Genomic DNA, 20,898 nt, shown 5'->3' on the forward strand with positions numbered 1-20,898 from the left:
GTTAAACGACTTTGTCAGTAGAAAAAAAATCTATTGGACAATAACTCTTCGGGCCTATATTTTTTAAATTTGCCGTTTTTTCTACTGACGAAAATGGCTTAACAGAGTATAATTGCTAGAGGTTTTGTTTTTCATTAATTTCTATTTTTGGGTCCCGTGTGCCGGACCGTAGACCATAGTGAGCATTTTGTGTTTTGGTAACTTTTGACTTTGCTTTGTCTATAACGAGAACTTTTTTTTTACAAATGTCAAAATCGTCAAGTGTCGAAGTCTCGAGTGTCATTAATGTCAAAACATTATTGTGATGTGGTCGTATTTAATTTTAGTTTTGTAGGCGTTTTATTTAATTCTAAATAAAATAAAATAAGATTACTAACATGGGTACGACAGGCCAGTCGATCACGTTGGCCAACAGTATTATAGGTGTTGGAATCCTGGCGATGCCGTTTTGTTTTCAAAAAGTAAGACCAACTGTATTTCCTTCCCTCTTATTTTCCTTAGATACTATAAAATACGTGCTTAATCTCATAAAATGTTACTACTTACTAGTAATCGAATCTACTGACAGTTTTTGCTATCAGAAAGTTTTTTAATTATTACGTATTACACCCATTAGACTATTTCTTATAGTGATTCCTATTAAAACTTATATCATTTAAAATGGTTAATATTTCCAGTGTGGAGTTTTACTGGCTACGCTAATATTATTGTCGATGGGGCTCGTGTCCAGACTCTGCTGTCACTTTCTGCTCAAATCTGCACTTCTGGCTCGGAGGAGAAACTTTGAGTTTCTGGGTAAGTCACTAATTTCCTATGAGAAGCGCTCCACAAGTTAAACCTATAAATAAAATTGTCATATATTCTTCACTGTTATTCTTTTTCTTCCATTCCGGCCTCTAAGCCAAGAGGTATATTTACACAGATTATTTTAAAAAATAGGGAATATAAATCCTGTAAAATAATATTTCTAAAGTGTGACAAAAAGAAATGTAGCTTAAAACTTTTTATATCAGGAGAATTTCTACTATTTTATTTTGCTTGGATCCCTTTGTTTGACAAAATTATTGAAAGTCATAATAGATTATCATTAGTTATTCTAATAAAGCTCTTAAACAATCTATATTGACTAACTAAACTAAAATATAATATTACAAAATTAAAACTAAAATTAAACCTAGAAATAAAATAAAATCGTCTACTATAAAATATACTTATCATTAGTCATAACTCTGAAATCATTAACTTTTCAGGATTTTTGTAAGGTTATCCTATAGATAGGTTATGTTAGGTTTGTTTCATGCCAACCCTGAAAAGTTACGCGTTTCTAAGAAAAACCAAATTATGACTAACATAAATGTGGACAAACAATACATTTAGACTTAGAACTTTATGGGAAATTGTGATGGCAATGTTTACGTATTCATGAACATAGCACTATGTATGACTGTTTATTGCAACAATTTTGTAGATGAGTACATATTTTCCAGCATTCCACGTGTTTGGGTCTGCGGGCAAGATGGCAGTAGAGCTGGGCATAATTGGCTTCCTCATGGGCACCTGCATAGCCTACTTTGTGGTTGTCGGAGACCTGGGACCTCAGATCATTGCTAAAATGTTTAACATCAATCAGAGTGACATACTCAGGTGAGGTCTTTAACCTTTTGACCGCCAAAGACGTCATATGAAGCGCGCGGCTACAGCCCAATATCAACCTTCATGCGTACTGACAAGGTTCACGATTACGCGCCGCGTACGCTAGGCGCGGCGTTCAAAAGGTTAAGTATGTTGTAGACTAACCATTTAACAAGCATAAAGTAAAAGTGTTAGAAATTATGCAAATTGAACCTTATTATTTTGAATTAAAGTTCACAAACACTCTTCTTCCTGTTTTTTTCAATAATAATTGGTTAGAATTTTATTAAATACAGTATCTACTTAAAGCATACCTTAAAATAAAAGATCATCCCTAAAAATCTGGAAAAATGCAGTTGAAATAGATTTGGTAAAAGATTACATGCATAAATATTTGTATTTGGATTATTCAGAACAATCCACTAGAACCAGACTGTTGCTTATCTGGTATTTAATTCACAATTTTTTTACTTCTAATTAGTTAGCACTAACCAGTTGAAAGTTATTTAGTCATGCGAGCCAATTCTACTTCAGGCTAAATATTATTTTGACCAATTTTTTTGTTATTTTATAAGTATATGTTTGCAGAACATCCATAATGGTGATAGTGTCCTTGGTGTGTGTGCTGCCCCTTGGCCTTCTGAGGAATGTCGACAGCCTGAGTAATGTCTCTGCCGCCACCATCGGTTTCTACTTCTGTTTGGTTATAAAGGTCAGATTAATGTATCAGGCCTAGATTACTCATTATAATATATTCAACCGGCAATATTACATAGCTATTGCCACGCCCAAAATGCTACCATCTTATTTAATATATGTACCGGTCAGTATAACTGCCCGGAGCTCCTGGAGTCTATCAGTTTCCGACCTCCCACCTACAGGACACGGACACTTAGCTTATTCGCTGTCTCGACGGCTGCCACTAACGCTGGGGTACGAGCTTGTGTTTGTTGTACATAGGATGTGATAAATATTGTAATTGTTTAGTGTTAGTATAAGTAAGGATGTCTGTTTTAAGTTCCGATTACAACGCTGTCGTAAAATTATTGTCTGAACTCCTAGTGGGAATTGTGTTAGGATGTAGGCTAAATTTATCATTTTAGAATCTTATCCGTGTATATTACTGGCCAATATCTGTTTTTTTCCCCAATAAAAAAAAAGAAAAAAAAAGAAACGCATATAAACAAACAACTATCAGTACAGTTCGTATCATCCACGATGACACGCAGATTTGTCAAATCTAACATTTAATAATATAACATTACGAGTCAATCCACGCGTCTTCGTGAATGACACGATCTTTAGTCAGTAGACCTGAATTGATCTGTTTGATTGTAATGTTTCATGTGATTGAACATAAGGAAAATTATCAAGGAAGGAAATATAATGTTATGGCCCAGAATAGAAGTCATGTTTGAAGATAAGATTACAAAATCCTAAAACCAGCCGCGTGTATATTGGACAGTTAATAATAGGAGAACTTGACTACAATGTACCAATTTTATTAATTCCAAACTTTTGACACAATAAAACTACATATAAGGGGTTCTGTATTTGCCATTTTTTTTGCCATGTTGACTATTGATTTTTGACCAATATTTAAAAGTTAATTGCATTGCAGGTGATATCAGAGGCCACTTCGCAGCTCCTCACATCAGAATGGGGTACAGTCGAGCACTGGAAGCCCGAGGGAGTGCTGCAGTGTGTTCCTATTTTCTCCATGGCGCTTTTCTGTCAGACGTTAGTACTTTTAGAGTATGGATCAATTTTTTGGGTCCGTCACGGAGACTGTACAATGTTTACACTTTGTTAACAGTGATTGGACTTATGTAGCTATCCTAGGAGCGGCGACTATTTACTAGTATAATAAATTAATTTGGAGTTGTACATCAAAAACCTGTTTCGGCTGCCTGTCCACAGGAGCGGAGGCCTCAGGGACAGCCTCAAATTTTCGTCACGTAGTCAATATCCTGTAGGAAAATCTCGCGTAAACAAGTGTGAAAAATGAGTCACGTAGTAAGGATATGTTCCCTTAGAACACTTAGATGGCTCTGTCTCAATGTGAAATTAGAACAGAACCTTGTTTCCAGGCAACTGTTCGAGATCTTCGAGTCCATGCCGACCTTGTCCTTAGAGAAGATGAACGTGGTGACCAAGAACGCCATAAATATCTGCACGGCCGTGTACTTCACCCTTGGTCTTTTTGGCTACATTGCATTTAATAAACACGATATTTCTGGTAAGTCAAATCTTTCTCAGTGCTAGCCTTTCTAACCCTGGAAGGAGATAAAATCCATTGAATTTTAAATTAATGTAATATTCCCTCATTCATCATTGAATCCTATTTATTACAATTGTTTTTGATTCATTTTTTAACGTAAGGCACTAACAGACAATATTATGAATAAATTTTTTTATCCAGTTTATTTTCTGTTACAAAATTTTCATTAATTTTAACCTTTTGACCGCCAAAGACGTCACATGACGTGCTCGGCTACAGCCCAATATCAACCTTCATGCGTACCGACAAGGTTCACGATTACGCGCCGCGTACGATACGCGTGGCGCTCAAAAGGTTAACAATACGCCGCATTATCTGACATCGCGATATGTGGGGCAGGTAAACATTACTCAATACGCATGTAAATTATTATAATGTAGTTTTCCGTCCAGTGTATCACTTGTGTAAATACTTATTATGATTTATTACGCTCCGCTTTAAAATGTGATGCTTAATAATTACGAGAGACTTATAATTATACCGCATACTTATTTTATTAATATTGTCAAACATTTACAATTATCTTATACCTTTAAACGAGCAATTCTTGTATATTTATATATTTCGGGGATCTCGGAAACGGCTCTAACGATTTCGATGAAATTTTCTATATCGAGGTTTTCGGGGGCGAAAAATCGATCTAGCTAGGTCTTATCTCAGGGAAAACGCGCATTTCTGAGTTATTATATGTTTACCGAGCAAAGCTCGGTGTCCCAGGTATTTGCTGTTTAATCTTCATAGAAATGAACATTTTAGTGGGTATTAAATTAGCTAAGTCTATCCAAACACTTCACTAATTTAACAAGGGAGGTGTTTGCTAATTTACCTATTAGTAATTTGAATGAAACCTTGTGTTAGAAGCGAGAAGTCACTAAAAGAACTCTATATACCTACTTAAAAGGGAAGAATAGCTTTGCGACCCTAAAAGGGTCCACTGATTACCAGTTCGCCGGACGATATCGGCCTGTCAGTTATTCGTGATTGTCAGCTTTAATAACTAATCTATCGTCCGGCGAACTGGTAATCAGAGGGCCCCTTAACGAAACAACGGTACAATACAATACAAATATACTTTATTGCACACCTCAATACAGAAACAGTACAAATAATACAACACATAAAGAAGAGTTAAACAACAGGCGGTCTTATCGCTAAAAAGCGATCTCTTCCAGACAACCTTTAGGTAGCGGAATTAAAAAAAAAAATGTTATGTCAGTCAGTAGGTGTTCCAGATGCAATAAAAGAAGTCTAGCACAGAATAAACACAAAAGTAAACAATATATCATATACAAATATAAATAAAAAAGATATATAAATAAATACATATACATACATATATTAAAATACATATTATATATATAATAAATGCCAGCCATAAGTATGGAAAAGGAAGCAGATAAAAGTATTACGGAGCAGGTAAAAAGTGAAGTTTAATGAGTCTCTTGAAAGAATTAGGACATTGAGCGCGCCTTAAGTCTTATAGGCATAGAATTCCATAGTCGGATAGCTTGAAACGTGAAAGAATTATTATAAAATTTAGAAGAGGATGATGGTACAGAAAGAAGCAAGTTCTGGGAGCACCTAACAGAACGGAGGTAGCTGAAACGGTTCTTGAGATAGCGGGGAGTCGCGGGGTTAAAAAGAATGGAATACAGAAGGGACAAAACGTGAGAGTTATGGTACTTATTTCTATGAAATTTTCATTTCGGGAGAATACGGTTTCCACTAACTTAATTATAACAAATCACTTTGACTTTGATGTCGATCGCTTCAGCATAATATACTTGTATTCTAGATTTATAGGTTTCCCTTAAAAAAAATTGTATCGCAAATATTAAAAAAAAGGAAAACCTAACTTCGATTGTATGGGAGCGCCTAGCTAAGTAGGCAAACTATGAAAGAGTTTAGGTTCACATTCAACTTGACAAACATATGCAGTAAGTATAATTGTAGTATTGTTCCAGGCAACATCCTCATGAGCTTAAGTCCGACCATGGCGAGCGACGTCATCAAGCTGGGCTTCGTCATGTCGCTGGCCTTCAGCTTCCCGCTCATCATCTTTCCCTGCCGAGCCAGCTTGTACTCGTTCCTCTATAGAAAGGTAAGAAGAATATGAAAGGAGATTCCTCTATAGATTAGGAGGAGGGTTGAAAAATCTACGCTCTTTTTATAAAATACCTTAAAATAACACAACTATAGGCCAGTACTACAACTAGGTCATTCTCCAGATTTGTGCCTGCGTCTAAACCCCATCAAATCATACAAAATGTATGTAAAGTTTGACGGAGTCGAGGCTGAACGCAGCTATATAATTTGAGAACGACCCATCTATGGTCCACAAATGTTCACATCATCATACTCGTACCATTCATACTAATGTTCTTCTTGGTTGTGTCGGCGTTTTTTGTTCCATGTGTTGTATATAACTATTCTGCCTTAAAACTATGACATTCAAATAACAGTCATACCTGAAAGAAGCTATTCTAGACCAAAATTATCTATACTTGGGTAGTTTTATGGTATTAAATTGTATTTAAAATTAAACCCAGTGAATTTGTTTTTAGATATTCATTTCAACAAGAAAACTAATCAATAATGCCCTTATAGATAAACATATTTTATTATTCAAGCAGGCATATTACAATGCGCTTATGAACCTTAAATAAAGCTACACCAGCTCTAACTCCTACACCTCTGACCCGAGACGATTTAAATCCACCCTCAATTGGAGGAGGGTATCCCAATACGGACCGGCAAGAAACTGTGCAGGGCACATCTTTCCAAAACATTACATCTTATAATTAACATGCATTAAATAAGAAAAAATACAATTTAGATTACTATAGAAATCATGTAATTACATACAGTAGCTACTTTTCTAAAAATATATATATGTATTATGTATATCAAATCATACATCTTATATATATTGTTTTATTAAAAAGTGTATTATATCAACTACCAGTAAGTATCAACATTCGTGCATTCCGGCAAGGTTCATGACGACGCGCCACACACGATAGGCGTGGCGGTCAAACGTGCGTCGTATCTGAAATTCTGAACCAAAAAGGAATGAATTAAACTATTAAAGGATATAAAATTTGTCAGATTGCAATCGGTGGTTCCGCAGGTGCACTCGTCGCAGCACGACCACATCATCACCCACTCCATCCCCGCGGCCACGTTCCGCGCCATCACCGCGGGCATCGTGGGCGCCGCGCTGGCCGCGTCGCTGCTGCTGCCCAACGTGGAGCTGGTGCTGGGGCTGCTGGGCGCCTCCGTCGGCGTGCTCGTCTGCGTCGCCTTCCCGGCCGCCTGCTTCCTCCACCTCACCTGCAAGAATACCAACGAAAGGGTTCTAGCTAAGGTGAGCTAACTCCGAATGCCTCCGCCGTTATGAAAAAAATATACCTACATAACTGAATCGACAAAAAACTCAATATAAAGCCAAATAACACTAGACCCTACTCAGTGTTGTGTTCCTGCCGGGGAGTAAGGTTGCCAGAGCTCAACCAGGGTACGGAGTGTTAGGGTCAGCAACGCGCATGTCCTCCGGAGTTGCAGGCGTACATAGACTACGGAGACTGCTTACCATCAGGCGGGCCGTATGGTTGTTTGCCAATACGATTTCACGAGAATCAGTTGATAAATATGACCTGCTTTTTCTTGTGGGGTGGAAGCTCAGAGCTCAGGTGGTAGTCGTTTTCTCAAAGCCCAGTATTCTTCTCTCACTCTCACTGAGCATAAGCGCGAGCGAGATGGATGTGCGTGCTCGAGACCGCGGATATCATGTTTTTGAATTTAAATTTTTCATGTGTAAATAAAAAAGTAATCGCTGAGTTCCCTCAACCATAATATCGCTCGTTTTTAGAAATAATTTTCATAATTGTAGATATTATATTTATTACGTGCATTATAGACTTCTGTTCGTGATTTTTTTCTATAGAGCGAAAGTTCTATAGAGAAAAACTCAGGATACGAATCGCTTAAGTCCCTACAGAAAGGCCCCAAGATTGCAAATTAAATTGTTGGCAACCGTATTGTAATCTAAAAAGATGATTTATCTGTAACAATGATATTTAAACTCCAAATGGGTTGTAGGCGTTTGAAAATTGAAGTGCTCCAGATGTACATAATTTACAGTTGCTCTTTAGTCGCGCCTGGGCAAGCAAGAAACGTGCACGTATACGCCAAAATAGAAAGAACCAAGTGTTATTGTTAAAAACTAATGTAACAAAGGTGACCGGATTGCAAAAATTAATAACTAACTAACTATTGTGGCGCAGTGATCCAAAGAGGGTCTTGGCCTCCAAAACGAGAGAACGCCACCTGTCCCGATCCTGTGCCACTTCCTGCCAGTTGTCGGCTTTGAGTTGGCACAGATCCGCCTGTACGAGTACACTGTCGCTCCCGCGGTATCTGGGCCGACCCACTGGACGGCGACCAGTCGGTTGTCCCAAATAAGCTCTCTTAACACCCCGATCCTCACCCATCCCCAGTAAATGGCCGAACCAGCGAAGTCTGTGGCATTTCGTTTCGCCGATGATATTGATTAATCAACAATATAAATTTATTCTTAGGTAATGAAATAAACATGGAGGTATTTTTTGTGCTCATTATGTATGAGTACTATCTATCGCTATACCCCGTGTTTTTTTCCGTTAATTTCAAGGGTGCATTCCTGAGCTTAAATTAAGTATCTTTCTTAAAGACACCGGTATTCTAATTAACTCCATTTCAGAGATAATCAACAATTTATTTTTGTCTTATAAGGCCCTTACGAGCGTATACACTTGCCGTAGAGCCTATTCAAATATTGATTAGTGTTTAGTACGAGTGTATACATTTGCTATGAAACGTAAGTGTATTGTCTCAGACGATCAATGTTCGAAATGACATTGATATGTCACAGTTTTCAATGGTTTGTTTGTGTTAAATGTAATGCCCGTGTTACATCAACGCTATATGCAACATTTAATTAGTTTTTATAATTTTTTTTTTTTTTTTTTAATTATTGTGACATCTTTTTCTCTAAACGCACTTACCCATACCCCGGAGTTAACGGAATTCAATAAAAACACGGTGTATGATATCATGGAACTCAAATGGTTGTATTGGTTGCAGGTGGTACTGGTCCTGGGCCTGGGCATCATGGTCCTCGGCACGTACGCCAACCTGCAGGCGGCGGAGCACGCGCCGGACAAGTACGACAGCATCACGCAGGAGCGCATCGACAAGATCGTCGAGGACTTCTTCCAGTCCAGGCAGCTGGAAGATGGCGGTGAGTTGTCATGTAATATACATTTGACATTAGCCATTTGACGCGCGAGGCTGCAGCCCAGTTTCAACTTTCGTGCATTCCGACAAGGTTCACGGTCATGTGCTGCATACGATTGGATTTGACGTTCGAACGATTAGGCTGTTTTCAAGAAGATCACGTGGAGAAAGAGACGCTAAGCATATTTCTTTTCTAGGTGCAACTTTTTTTGCAAGGATTTTACGAAAACATTCGATTGTTTTCTGGAGACTGTTTTATAACAATCCAAATTTAAAGCAAAGACTTTAGCGAACTTCTGGTGCGAATATTCAGTAAAATAATATACAAAAAAAAAATTGCAAAATAAAATACAAAAAAAGACACAAAAATCAGCCTGACACGTATAAAAAGTATGTATGACTATGTTTATTTTAACAGGTATCATCAAAGCAGCGCCGAAAATCGAAATCGATAAAGTTTCAAAAGAAGATGTAAAGCACGACAAAGAAAAAGTCGCAGACTCGGAAGTGCAACCGCCCAATCCGGTGCCTCCAGAATCACAACCTGATGAGACGCCGAAGGATCCTCCTCGTCCCGAGATAGTCAGAAAGAAGCCTGAAACATCAGAAAAGCAGCAAGAGGACACACCCAAACAAGTCAAGCAAGAATCAGACAAAGTTTCAAAGACACATCCGAAGAACATAAAAATAACAGACGAAAAGCGTTCAAACGGTGACACAAAACAGGAAAAAAAGATAGATTCTCAATTGAAAGAAGAAATAAAACAAATGAGCAATCAACAAAAAATTGATCTTCTCAAACAAGCGCAACTAGCGGAGACCATCAAACAACATGGAGAAGAACAGAAAGAGTTAATCAAAGAGCAGAAAGAAATTCTAGATAATATTATTAAGACCAAGCAAGAGATACAGCAAGATAAAAACGAAGCGAAGAAAATTGCAGTGGAAAGTATTCAGAAGATAGCAAATGTGGCGATACAGAGTTTAAGTGCTGTTTCAGAACAACCTTCTGAAGGTAAAATAGAGCATGAGAACACCGCCAATGAGGCGGTGAAGAAAATAGCCGACGTGGCCGTTGAAGCTATTAAAGAAATTAAAGACAAACCGATAGAAGCCTTGCCTTTACTCAATAACGTTGCTGCTCAAGTTCCTGATGTCATAATAGCACCAATACAAAATAGTGTAAACGAAGTGAAACAAAATGAACCAATTGCTCAAAATCCTGTACAAAATGTTTTGAAACCAGCCAAATCAAACGATATCATTTTGGAAAACAATGAAGGAAAGGTAGATCTAAATAATAACATCCTACCTGCTGTACATAATCATGATATAGGGGAAAGTAATAATGTCGTTGCAAAAAATAATCTAAAGGCAAATAAACCTCAGGAATTCAATAATGTTCCACCTATAGTTCAAAACCCTGTAGTAGAAAATAGTAATCCAGTGGAAAATAAGCCTCTACCGCCATCCAATAATAATGTGCCTATACAAGAAGTAAATCCTAAAAATGTCCCTGAAACACCAGTAGATCAGAAGACACATTCGCATTCACCAGATGAACCACAGTCTTACAAACAAGGCGAAGATTTGCAGAAAAAACCCGACGTACGAGCGAATATTCTAAACGTACCTTTACCACTTGCAATGAATGCAAACAAACTTAAATCAGCCGAAGTTAAACAAGTAGTGGATAACCCTATAGATGTTCAAAATGGTGTTAAACAACCAAATAATGATATAGAAAATAATGAAAAGTCAAGACAGAAGCGTGAAACAGTAGATTGCTTGAATAAAGCTACATTAAGAGCTGAAGATAAAGAAGTATGTAAGAGTTTAGATTCACCAGAGATTCTACCAAAAGTAGACTTGAATGAGCTACCAAAACTGCCTGTAGACTTGAACATGGTACATCAGATAAGATCTTTAAAAAGTTACGACGAAGAGAAACGAAGGTAACAGTAATAGTTACATTATAAAATATTTCGAGTCAAATGTTTTAGAAGAAATGTTGAAGAGATAACTGTCCGGGTTAAACTAGTTTTTCTGATACATGTGTGCAATGTATAAGGTTTACTCATAGTAAGTTATGTTAATGAATGTATCATCGATTCACGTTTCGCCGTATTTTCAATTAAACCTTAATGATAAGGTCAAATGGTTCAATTTAAAGTGTTCGTCCCGCGATTGCAAAATAATTTTCACATTAAATTGAGCTTTTTACTTATTATTTTTCCGTTTAACTTAGAATGCGAAATAAACTGGTGCTGCCGCTTCCTGACGGTATTGGAATTGTACCTTTATTTCAAGCTTTTATCCAACTTGCAATGTACAGTCAAAAGATTTAACTTGTGACACATTTTGTCCCTTGTCACAGTGACAAACGACAAGAAAGTCAAAAGTCCTCAAACCTCATGCTATTATCACTGTGGCAAAGGTACGAAACTCACAAATTAAATCTTTTGACTGTACTGATTTTTCCTGTAATAAAACAAGTGTAAGCAGGTTGTGAAGACAAGAGGAATCTACCGATATGTCATTTTAAAAAATCGGGCCGGTATCCTAAGCTACAGGATGTTCTGAATCATCAGTACCCTACTTTTTGGTGAAGTCGCAGTCGAGTATAATGTTGATATTGGAGTAGATCATGTACAAATGTATAAACAAAAGTGGAATTCATATTCCTCCGAGTTTCCTATTAAAAGAATGTCCCCTGGAAGTGTATAAGCGCCAAACCTAGATTCAGCAACTATTTTCTATAACAAGATGTATTTATTCGCAAAGTATTCTAGGACTTTTTTGTGTAAAATATAATAAGCTTTAATGTTGTCTTACACCATATTTCCATAGACAACATAGATGAGTAAAATCCTGGTACACATTTTCCAAGATGGCTGCGATTTCTCAAGGTCCCCAAATGTTAAATGGCGTGAACATGAAAAAGGGGCCTTTAATTTATACACATACCAAATTTCATGACTGTCCTAGAGATATCGAGGTTTGTTCTATTCCGATTGGGCTATAAACATAGAATTAAACGAGAAACTTATTAAAAAAATATCGATAAACGATGATACCTTGTTATTGGAAACGTCAGACTTATCATATCACGTAAATTATTATTACTACCGATATCAAGCGTAAGACGTGCATTTATTGTATTAATTTATTGTTATTGCTTTATGTTTGTGCTCTATTTTGAATATTAAGATATAATATAAGTATTTATCTAATAAGATTTTCGACGTGATCTCGTACGCTGTTTCTAAATTTATCGTAAAATACAGTTTGGAAAACTTTTACAATTAATACTAAATATAGTAAATTAATGCGGTTGTAACACTGATGTGGGTCAAGCCGCTTCGGTGTGTGAGTTAGACAGCGCTATACACGTTTGGCGATGTCCCGCTCGCACACCGGAGCACCTTAGTATGGCCGCCTTAAACACGCATAACTAAGATGATAAGTGTTTGCGTTCTGTATAGTACGTCGACTGAATACTGGTGACTAATAAATAATATTGTAAATGTTTGTTTCTTATTTATTTCCTGCTCACACTTCCTTTGGTCCGTCTTCGCTATTGTATTTTAAGAATTCGCTACTACAAGAAAAAAGATTTTTAGAGAGAAGTTTCTAAAATATGCAGAAACAGCGGCCAAGTGCGAGTCGGACTCGCTCATGAAGGATTCCGTACCATTTATGACGTATTAAAAAAAACTACTTACTAGGTCTCGTTCAAACCAATTTTCGGTGGAAATTTGCATGGTAAGGTATATCATATATTTTTTTTAGATTTTTCATTCTGTTATTTTAGAAGTTAGGGGGGGGGGGGGGCACACATTTTTTTCACTTTGGAAGTGTCTCTGGCGCAGACTATTCAATTTAGAAAAAAAAGATATTAGGAACCTAAATATCATTTTTATCCATAGATACCCCACACGTATGGGTTTGATGAAAAAAGATTTTTTGAGGTTCAGTTCTAAGTATTCCCCCCCCCCAAAATTTATTGTTTTTTTTTTTCTATTTTTGTGTAAAAATCTTAATGCGGTTCACAGAATACAGATCTACTTACCAAGTTTGAACAGTATATCTCTTATAGTTTCGGAAAAAAGTGGCTGTGACATAATCGGACAGACAGACGGACATGACGAATCTATAAGGGTTCCGTTTTTTGCCATTTGGCTACGGAACCCTAAAAATCCGTGTTTCATAACCTACTATTTTAACAACGAAAAAAAAATTCTGCGGGTCTAGCAAAAAGCAGCAGTGGAGGGAAACTGCAGTGTTCGGGCGTTGTCGGCACCGTTCGGCTCAGCATTGCTACGAGCAATTATTAGGGTTACGGTTGACGTCCCTTGGCGTGTACAACCACAGATAAGATAATGACTTGAATTTTGACAACCCTAAATAGCCGAAAGGAATAGTGCCATACATTAGAAAGGGATAACATGATTCGTCCTTGAATAGCTGTCAAAGCTCGGTTGTGTAGGAAGTTTCCTTTCTGTACACTAGTACTATTATTTATTCTGTGACCGTAGATCCAAGGCCGATTAATCTGTCACAGACCACAGAGCAACATAGACCTACGTGCATATGCATACAGTTCAATTTCAGTTTTGGCATTTCGGTGAATTCGGTGACGTGGCGTCCGAGTGACAGCCTTTGTGTTTGACGCAGCGTCGAAAAGGTGCCTTTTATGGCAGAGTCAAATATATACCCATCATGATTTTGAACTTTATTTCAAGGCAATGGGGTTTAATATTGTGTAATTTTTGACATTTTTGGATTGAAACAAAAGGAAAATGTTGGTGACAAATAAAGCAAAAACATTTGTTAATCCGACTTTTATTCCATAGTGGCAAATGTAAATAAATAAAACAAAAGTTACTTAATAATAGGCTGACCAGAAATAATATTTTATTGCATTAATTATGCCTTAGTATGGTAAGTACGCTTAATTTACATTATAACTACAAATTTATTTCTGGTTGGACTATTTGTATTATAAATGCAAATAAACAAAACAAATAAAACCTACACTTAAAATTAACTATATCTTGGCATCACTTTCTTCTACAGTTGATAACTTCTTAGACCTGAAACAAAAATGCAATATATTACACACATACCTACTTATGTATTAATTAAAAATTATGAAACTAAGGAACAAATCAAATTATTTTGTTATAGTATATATATATATAGTCCTCCTCATCGTTTTCGATGACGGCGACCCTAAATAAACACATTATGGACGTTGTCTAGCGTGAGCCCTAATGTGGCTGGCCAGGCCGAACTTGCTCTTAAATGCTCTATTGCACGCGTGACAATAAAGTTGGCCAGCTGCGTTGAACGTGTACACGTAGGAGGGCTTAGGTCTCTCTTTCCGTAACTGGCGTTTTATGTAGACATAACACGATACAAGTGCGAATAATAGTAAATCGCAACGAGTGGGGATAAATTAAAACATGACTGAAGGGAGTAAAGATTGTGCCATGAGAGATGATATGTAAAGGAATTTCATACATGTTTTACACATTTTGTCTTCGAGCAACACCGGGGAAGCAGATGGCGACTGTGTGCACGTTTCCCCCCGCAGAAAATGGCAGAACGATTTGTTCGGTCAGATATCGCTAAGGCTCTTCCTTTCTGACGTGTCGGAAGCCGGTGTTGCTCGAAGCATTTTGTTTTTAAACGTTAGTTAGTTACTGCTTCTGGGCGTTTTCCGTAAATCGACAACCATTGTGCCTATTTTGCGTGAGCCACCACCGTTTTAAACGTTAAATTGTGATTGTGACACAACTTCTTCGTATTTAATTTTAAATAGTAGTTTTTATTTTGTTTCTTTGTTTCATTGCAAGTTTGAGAAAAGCAGTAAAGCTTAGTTCATATAGAATTGGCACATAATTAGCAATGTTTAAAAAATAATAATTCTATGACGGGAAAAAAAATGACAGTTATAGTTCAATCACCAACCTTCAAAGTATTAATGGTGAAAATATCATTTTTTCGACCATGAAAATTGAGAACAGGAGATTGATCGTGCACAAATACTTCGAAAATTCTTATCGATCCCGGACGAAGTCAGCTAAGTCGCTTAATATGCTAAAAGCTAGTATTTGTAGGATTATAAAACGTTACAAAGCGACTCTATCTTCCGACAGGAAAATAAAAAACTAATCGGAGGTCTGGGACAAATAACAAGATTTTGGGAAAAAAAGTTCCAAGTTCACTCAAACAAAATTCAGGACGGTCTAATTACGATTTAGCCCAAAATTTCAAAGAAACTTCTAGAAAGATAAAGATGATTCACCTCAGAGGTGGCTATAAGAGCTATTGACCAATAAAACAGCCAAATCGGACTATTAAACAGATTCGACAAGCTAAAACACTAGCTCGACTATTGTACGACCCAGTATTGACAAAATTCGAAGGTTGCTTGTTGTTGGACGACAAGACGTATGTAAAACTCGATTTTAATTAACTACACTACTCGGTTCGAAGTTTTATATGGCCAATAACAGAGGTAATGTACCAAAAAAATATAAGTTCGTGAAACTTGACAAGTTCGCAAAAAACATATGATATGGCAAGGAATTTATAATTTCGGCTGTAAGACGAAAAGTTTTATAACATAGTCAACAATGAAGACCTTTATATTAAAGAGTGCTTAGAGAAATGAGTATTGGCATTTATTAGAACCCATAACGGTCCTGTGAAATGTTGGCCAGATTTAGCCAGCTGCCACTACTCAAAAAAAGTTTTGGCACGGTATGTTAATAATCAGGCCAATTACATACCCCGCGAGATGAGTCCTCCGAATTGTCCCCAATTTTAATTTATCAAAAACTACTGGGCAATCATGAAAAAAAAACTTAAACAAGAATAGTCAAATTGTCCAGGGTATCATCTATAAGAAATCAACACGCTAAAAATGCCGACAAGTATTGTGCAAAAAATGAGGGGGGTCCATTATGAAAACAGTTCGTAATTATTTACATAATAGAGATTTTTCTTTAATTTATACATATTTGAGAGCTAAATATATTACTATTTAAAATTCATCATTCATAACTTTTTTATTTTATTTACTTAAAAAAATAACACATCTTCAAGTGCGTACCAATTCTATATTAACTATGCTTTATCTCGGCGAGAAACGGGGTCGCCGGTCGCGTATTAGCCGCGTCTTAGATAATAATAGTAGAACTCTCTATCATATTCGAATATGAATGAGTATTTGTTGATCTCCGGTCGTAGGGGTGTTACCTCTTCCCGGGGTCAGTAGAGACACTAGTGTTGGACTGCGTGGAGGCGCGGCGGGGGCGGCGCGCCGGCGCCTCCGCGCCGCCCGGGGAGCCCCCGCCGCTGTCCGTCTCCTTCTGTCGATATCAAATGACATTACTACATAATATAATATAATAACTCTAACAAATGTATCTAATTACCTTTTCCTACTCCTCTAATGTTATCTGTCGTTTATACATTCATTAACACGAATATAAGAACATACATAAAAGGTTTCAAGAAAAGTCTATATTGTCTATTCCTCATAATAGCACTTGTGCTTTAAAATCGCTATAACGTTACTGCGATTAATTGCTACCAACTTAACAAAATCAAAAGTAATGCAGTTTCAAACTAAGTGCATTGCTGCCAACTTACAAAATGTTCATTTGGTTGCATAGTAGAAACAATTGCTTCACAAGTCAGAAACACATATGTGACACTCGTAATATAGCAACACCCATAGACTACGACGACCTATAGCGTTGCTTGATAGTCTCCGTAGGCTACGGTGGCCAAAATCGAAAAAAAAAACTGTCCAAAAATTTAATTTAGCGCAGAGCAAGTACCAGGGCTTCACGAGTTACGGGAAGGTGTCGCTGATCGCGTAACAAGGTATGCTCGCGTATCTTAGCTATATACTTTTGCTTTGTTTACCTAAATTAAGATTTATTTTTGTTGACTCGTAGGAAAAGTATTATATGGAACGTTGTATAAGTGGATCAAAAAAAGCTCGTGGCGTATTCCGTTACAATGTTCGGCTCCGGCTCAAATTGTAACTCACGCCACTCGCCTTTTTTGACCCTTCTTATACAACTGTTGCATAAAATACTATTTTAAGCGCCAGTAGTTGATCACACGCACGAGCGAACCAACGGTAAAGCGGTCTTTAAAAAAGTGAATAGATGAATGAATGGTTCACTGACCCTGAGGTCCGCGGAGGCGCGGCGCCCTCTCGGCGTGTGCAGCGCCTCGCAGGCGCGCGTGAACGAGGCGCGCCGCCCCGCGCGCGCCGGGCTGCCCGCCCCCGGCGACTCCGCGCCCGCCGCTGCCACAACACGTACATTACTCACTCGCTTCTCCTCAAAACTATCTCCGTACCAAATCACAACTAAATCGGTTCCACGGTTTAACACATTCACTGCCAGACAAAAAACGGCGCACTACCCCAGAAACCGGTGGTCTATAGCTGCGTACAAAACGACCCGCCCGGCGGGTTGTCCGGCATCTGAACAAAGTTCACGAGCGCCCACCAGGTGGGTTCCCGACAGTGAATGTGTTAAACGTATACAAATAACAGATGGACACACAATAGTTATTTGTTTTACAAGAGAAGAACTTCTCTAATATTAAATTTATAAAGCTTACAAAAAATAATTTTAAATAAAAAGAAGCAAGGTTCTTACAATAGTTTATAAGAAACGAGAATATATTGCTACTTACCAACATCTACAGACACCCTTCTACCAATTTTGGCCGCTTTAGGAACAGTTTTCGACTCTGACGCCGCTCTTGCCATGCGAGCTGAAATCATCATCACAATTTGTCACGTTTTTTACAAAAACAATACTATTTACAGATTATCAGTCTAACTTACGTCTTCGCGAAATATCAGTAGGTGGAGTCAGTTAACACATTCACTGCCAGGAACCCACCTGGTGGGCCCTCGTGAACTTTGTTCAGATACCGGACAACCCGCTGGGCGGGTTGTTTTGTACGCAGCTATGGACTACCGGTTTCTGGGGTAGTGCGCCGTTTTTTGTCTGGCAGTGAATGTGTTAACGGTATGAACTATTCATGCCCAAAAAAAATCTTTTTTGATACAAGGTTTTATGGCTGTCTATCTGTACTTTTCTTTTAACAGGCAACTATTACCCATCCAGACAATTCTAACATACCCCAACACAATGCGGTTGCGTTGTTTTAACACAGAATTCCTATAACTTCCTCCTGTGTCCATCATCAGATCAGTTCGATGGCACCAAAATATTGTCAGACAACTTACATATGTATGTAAAGTTTCAGCTCAATCGAATAATGCGAAGTATGTCAAATTTAGTTGGCAAAATTGAACCCGAACATATTTTTTATTAGAAGCTTTTATTTAACATGAACTGTACGTCTAAGTCTGGTCTATGAAGGATATATTCAAGAAGAAAATACTAATGAAACCCAAAAATCTAGCCTTTGATTCATGCATTCTACACTGTCTTACATATGACAGTCAAACATGGTCACTCACAGGAGATCTCATCAAACAAATGCAAGTATGTCAACGGTCAATAGAGTGAAGTGTCCTTAACATAAAGTTATCCAACAGAGTTAGAAACACAGAGATACGAAGAACTAAATTTACAGACGCGGCAGTACATATTTTGTAGCAAAAATAGAATTGCGCGGGGCACATAGCCAGAATGAAAAATAACAGATGGACAAAAATAGCTACGAATTGGAATCCAAAAGTTGGCAAAAGAAAAAAGGGCATACCAAAAACAAGATGGGAAAAAAACCTCATAGAAACAATAGGGAAAAAACTGGAAAGGAATGGCAATGGATAGACAAAAATGGAAGAAAATGTTGGACAAATACCTAAATATAATAGAAAAAGGCGATTCGGGAGAGGCCTAGGTCAAAAGACCTTACGAACATGTTCATAGAAATTTTTGAATATAATAAGGAATTGTTAAATAGAATGCCAACAGTTCGTATAATAAAGGTTCAATAGTAATAGTATATACCTAACATTGCATGTTAAAAAAAAAGCTTGTAATAAAAATACCGAAATTATATTCGCGATCGACTCTGTGCTGACCCGATGATTCCCAAGTATCTCGGTGCAAGTGGGATTAAATACGTAATTTTTTTTGGCACACAAGAACAACAAGTTATTCTCATTATTATTTACACGAGAAAAGCATGCAAGCGGGATAAAATGAAGTATTAGTAAGCAATACTTACGAGTTCTGCGGCCAGAGGAGTGCGATACGACGTCAGGTTCGGGCGAGAGGCGCGCCGGCTCCGAGCGGTCCGCGGGGCCTGCGGGGGCGGGGCGTCAGGGCGGCGCGGGGCGGACAGACGAGGTATTTCATATAGACACAAACTGACTAAAATATGTATACACCACCTTATTGCCGATACATTAAGGTAGTGTGTACATATTTTTGGCACTTTTTCCGTGTCGATATTTAATACTTTGACTGTCCAGCGGTGCGATGCGGTCGGAATATTTTTTTAAAGGAAATGCGGGAACGCAAAAGCTCGGGTACAAATTTAAATGAAGGTAGTTTTAGACGCTGCAAGTAAAATATACTGCAAAATATGCAAGTAAAATATGCTGCTCTGGAGTTATAGGCGTCCATAGGCTACGGTAACCGCTTTACCACCAGGCGGGCCGTATGCTTGTTTGTCGCCAATGTAGTATTAAAAAAGCTGAATAGGGTTATACAAGGAGGGGGAGGGGTTAAATGGGGCACCGTGAGTAGCTACCTGATTCTGTGCCGTTATGCCAGGGGTTCCCAACCTTTTATCTTATGCGCCTCATTCAGCGTTATGGTAAAATACTACGCCCCTTAGGGGCCGACATGAAGATTACAGAACTAATTGAGGCTTGTAAAGTTTTATGAATAAGGGGGTTAGTCTGGAGCCGCTCGCTGCGCCCCCCTTGGAATGACTCTATGTCCCCCGAGTGGAGTGCGCCCCACCGGTTGGAAAACCCTACGCTATGCGAAAATGATCTTAGAAGACCTTTACTATTTTTAAAATTAAGAATAATTGGCATTTACAAATATTGAAAATAAGTATGTTAAACAATTACGATATTATCAAAGATCGAAAGCTAAAAGAGCAAAAACAACAAATAAAAAACACGTTTATACATTTAGTATAAATGAATATACGATATAAAATAGTTTAGTCACCTTCAAAGTCAGTCTTGTTGAGCAGGCTGATCCTGTCGATGGGCTGCACGTCGAAGGGCTCCCTGTCCTCGTCCTCCTGCTCGGCGGCGGGTCCGACGCCGGGGCCGACGCCGGGGCCGGCACCGGGGCGGCGCCCCCCGCGCGGCCGCAGCTGCAGCGAGGACAGCAGGGACCGCTGCTGCCGGCTCAGCCTGCGGACAACGCGACGGCTTCATTATAACCACTAGCCCCTCGAAAGGTATTAAGCCCGTGCACGACGACAGCGCCACACAGCGCATGCAAAAATCTCCGCACTGGTGTATGCCTATCTTTCAACGATAACTTTCTATGCCCATTCTTATCTTCTACAAAAAGATCACGTAATATGTGGGATTTGCAAAACTATTTATACGGATACAGTATCAATATTCATCAAATTAAATACGATAGTTATATTAAGCATTTCATACACATCACAATGAATTCTCTCTTCTTCAGTCGGTCCCTCAATGCTGAGGATCGTGA

General features: G+C 38.1%; 2 protein-coding genes across 2 annotated transcripts in view; one reads left to right on the plus strand and one right to left on the minus strand.

The window, feature by feature from the left end:
• The first annotated feature begins 165 nt into the window (after window positions 1-165).
• On the plus strand, window positions 166-11,183 carry LOC133523855 (putative sodium-coupled neutral amino acid transporter 10). The gene is made up of 10 exons (XM_061859602.1): window positions 166-461; window positions 678-795; window positions 1,488-1,644; window positions 2,221-2,344; window positions 3,254-3,372; window positions 3,723-3,871; window positions 5,878-6,014; window positions 7,044-7,280; window positions 9,038-9,194; window positions 9,609-11,183. Exons 1-10 carry the CDS (start codon window positions 378-380, stop codon window positions 11,147-11,149), a joined length of 2,823 nt encoding a protein of 940 aa, XP_061715586.1. The 5' UTR covers window positions 166-377; the 3' UTR covers window positions 11,150-11,183.
• A 2,836-nt stretch (window positions 11,184-14,019) lies between these two features.
• The window catches only part of LOC133523893 (uncharacterized), a 59,651-nt gene continuing 52,772 nt past the window's right edge, over window positions 14,020-20,898 (minus strand). The window contains exons 36-41 of the mRNA XM_061859647.1: window positions 20,395-20,585; window positions 19,178-19,513; window positions 17,921-18,001; window positions 17,404-17,525; window positions 16,460-16,572; window positions 14,020-14,286 (exon numbers count right to left, since the gene is read on the minus strand). Of these exons, the coding sequence (XP_061715631.1) occupies window positions 14,241-14,286; window positions 16,460-16,572; window positions 17,404-17,525; window positions 17,921-18,001; window positions 19,178-19,513; window positions 20,395-20,585 (889 nt within the window). The 3' untranslated portion in view covers window positions 14,020-14,240. The remainder of the gene's footprint in view (window positions 14,287-16,459; window positions 16,573-17,403; window positions 17,526-17,920; window positions 18,002-19,177; window positions 19,514-20,394; window positions 20,586-20,898) is intronic.

This window comes from Cydia pomonella, chromosome 12, assembly GCF_033807575.1.
Source record: "Cydia pomonella isolate Wapato2018A chromosome 12, ilCydPomo1, whole genome shotgun sequence".
Classification (NCBI taxonomy): domain Eukaryota; kingdom Metazoa; phylum Arthropoda; class Insecta; order Lepidoptera; family Tortricidae; genus Cydia; species Cydia pomonella.

Excerpts from the sequence above, each read along its gene's own strand:
- LOC133523855 (XM_061859602.1), top strand. The coding sequence starts at position 378 with ATGGGTACGACAGGCCAGTCGATCACGTTGGCCAACAGTATTATAGGT. Across the intron at positions 462-677 it reads TGCCGTTTTGTTTTCAAAAA|TGTGGAGTTTTACTGGCTAC; the intron begins GTAAGACCAACT and ends TAATATTTCCAG. Across the intron at positions 2,345-3,253 it reads ACTTCTGTTTGGTTATAAAG|GTGATATCAGAGGCCACTTC; the intron begins GTCAGATTAATG and ends ATTGCATTGCAG.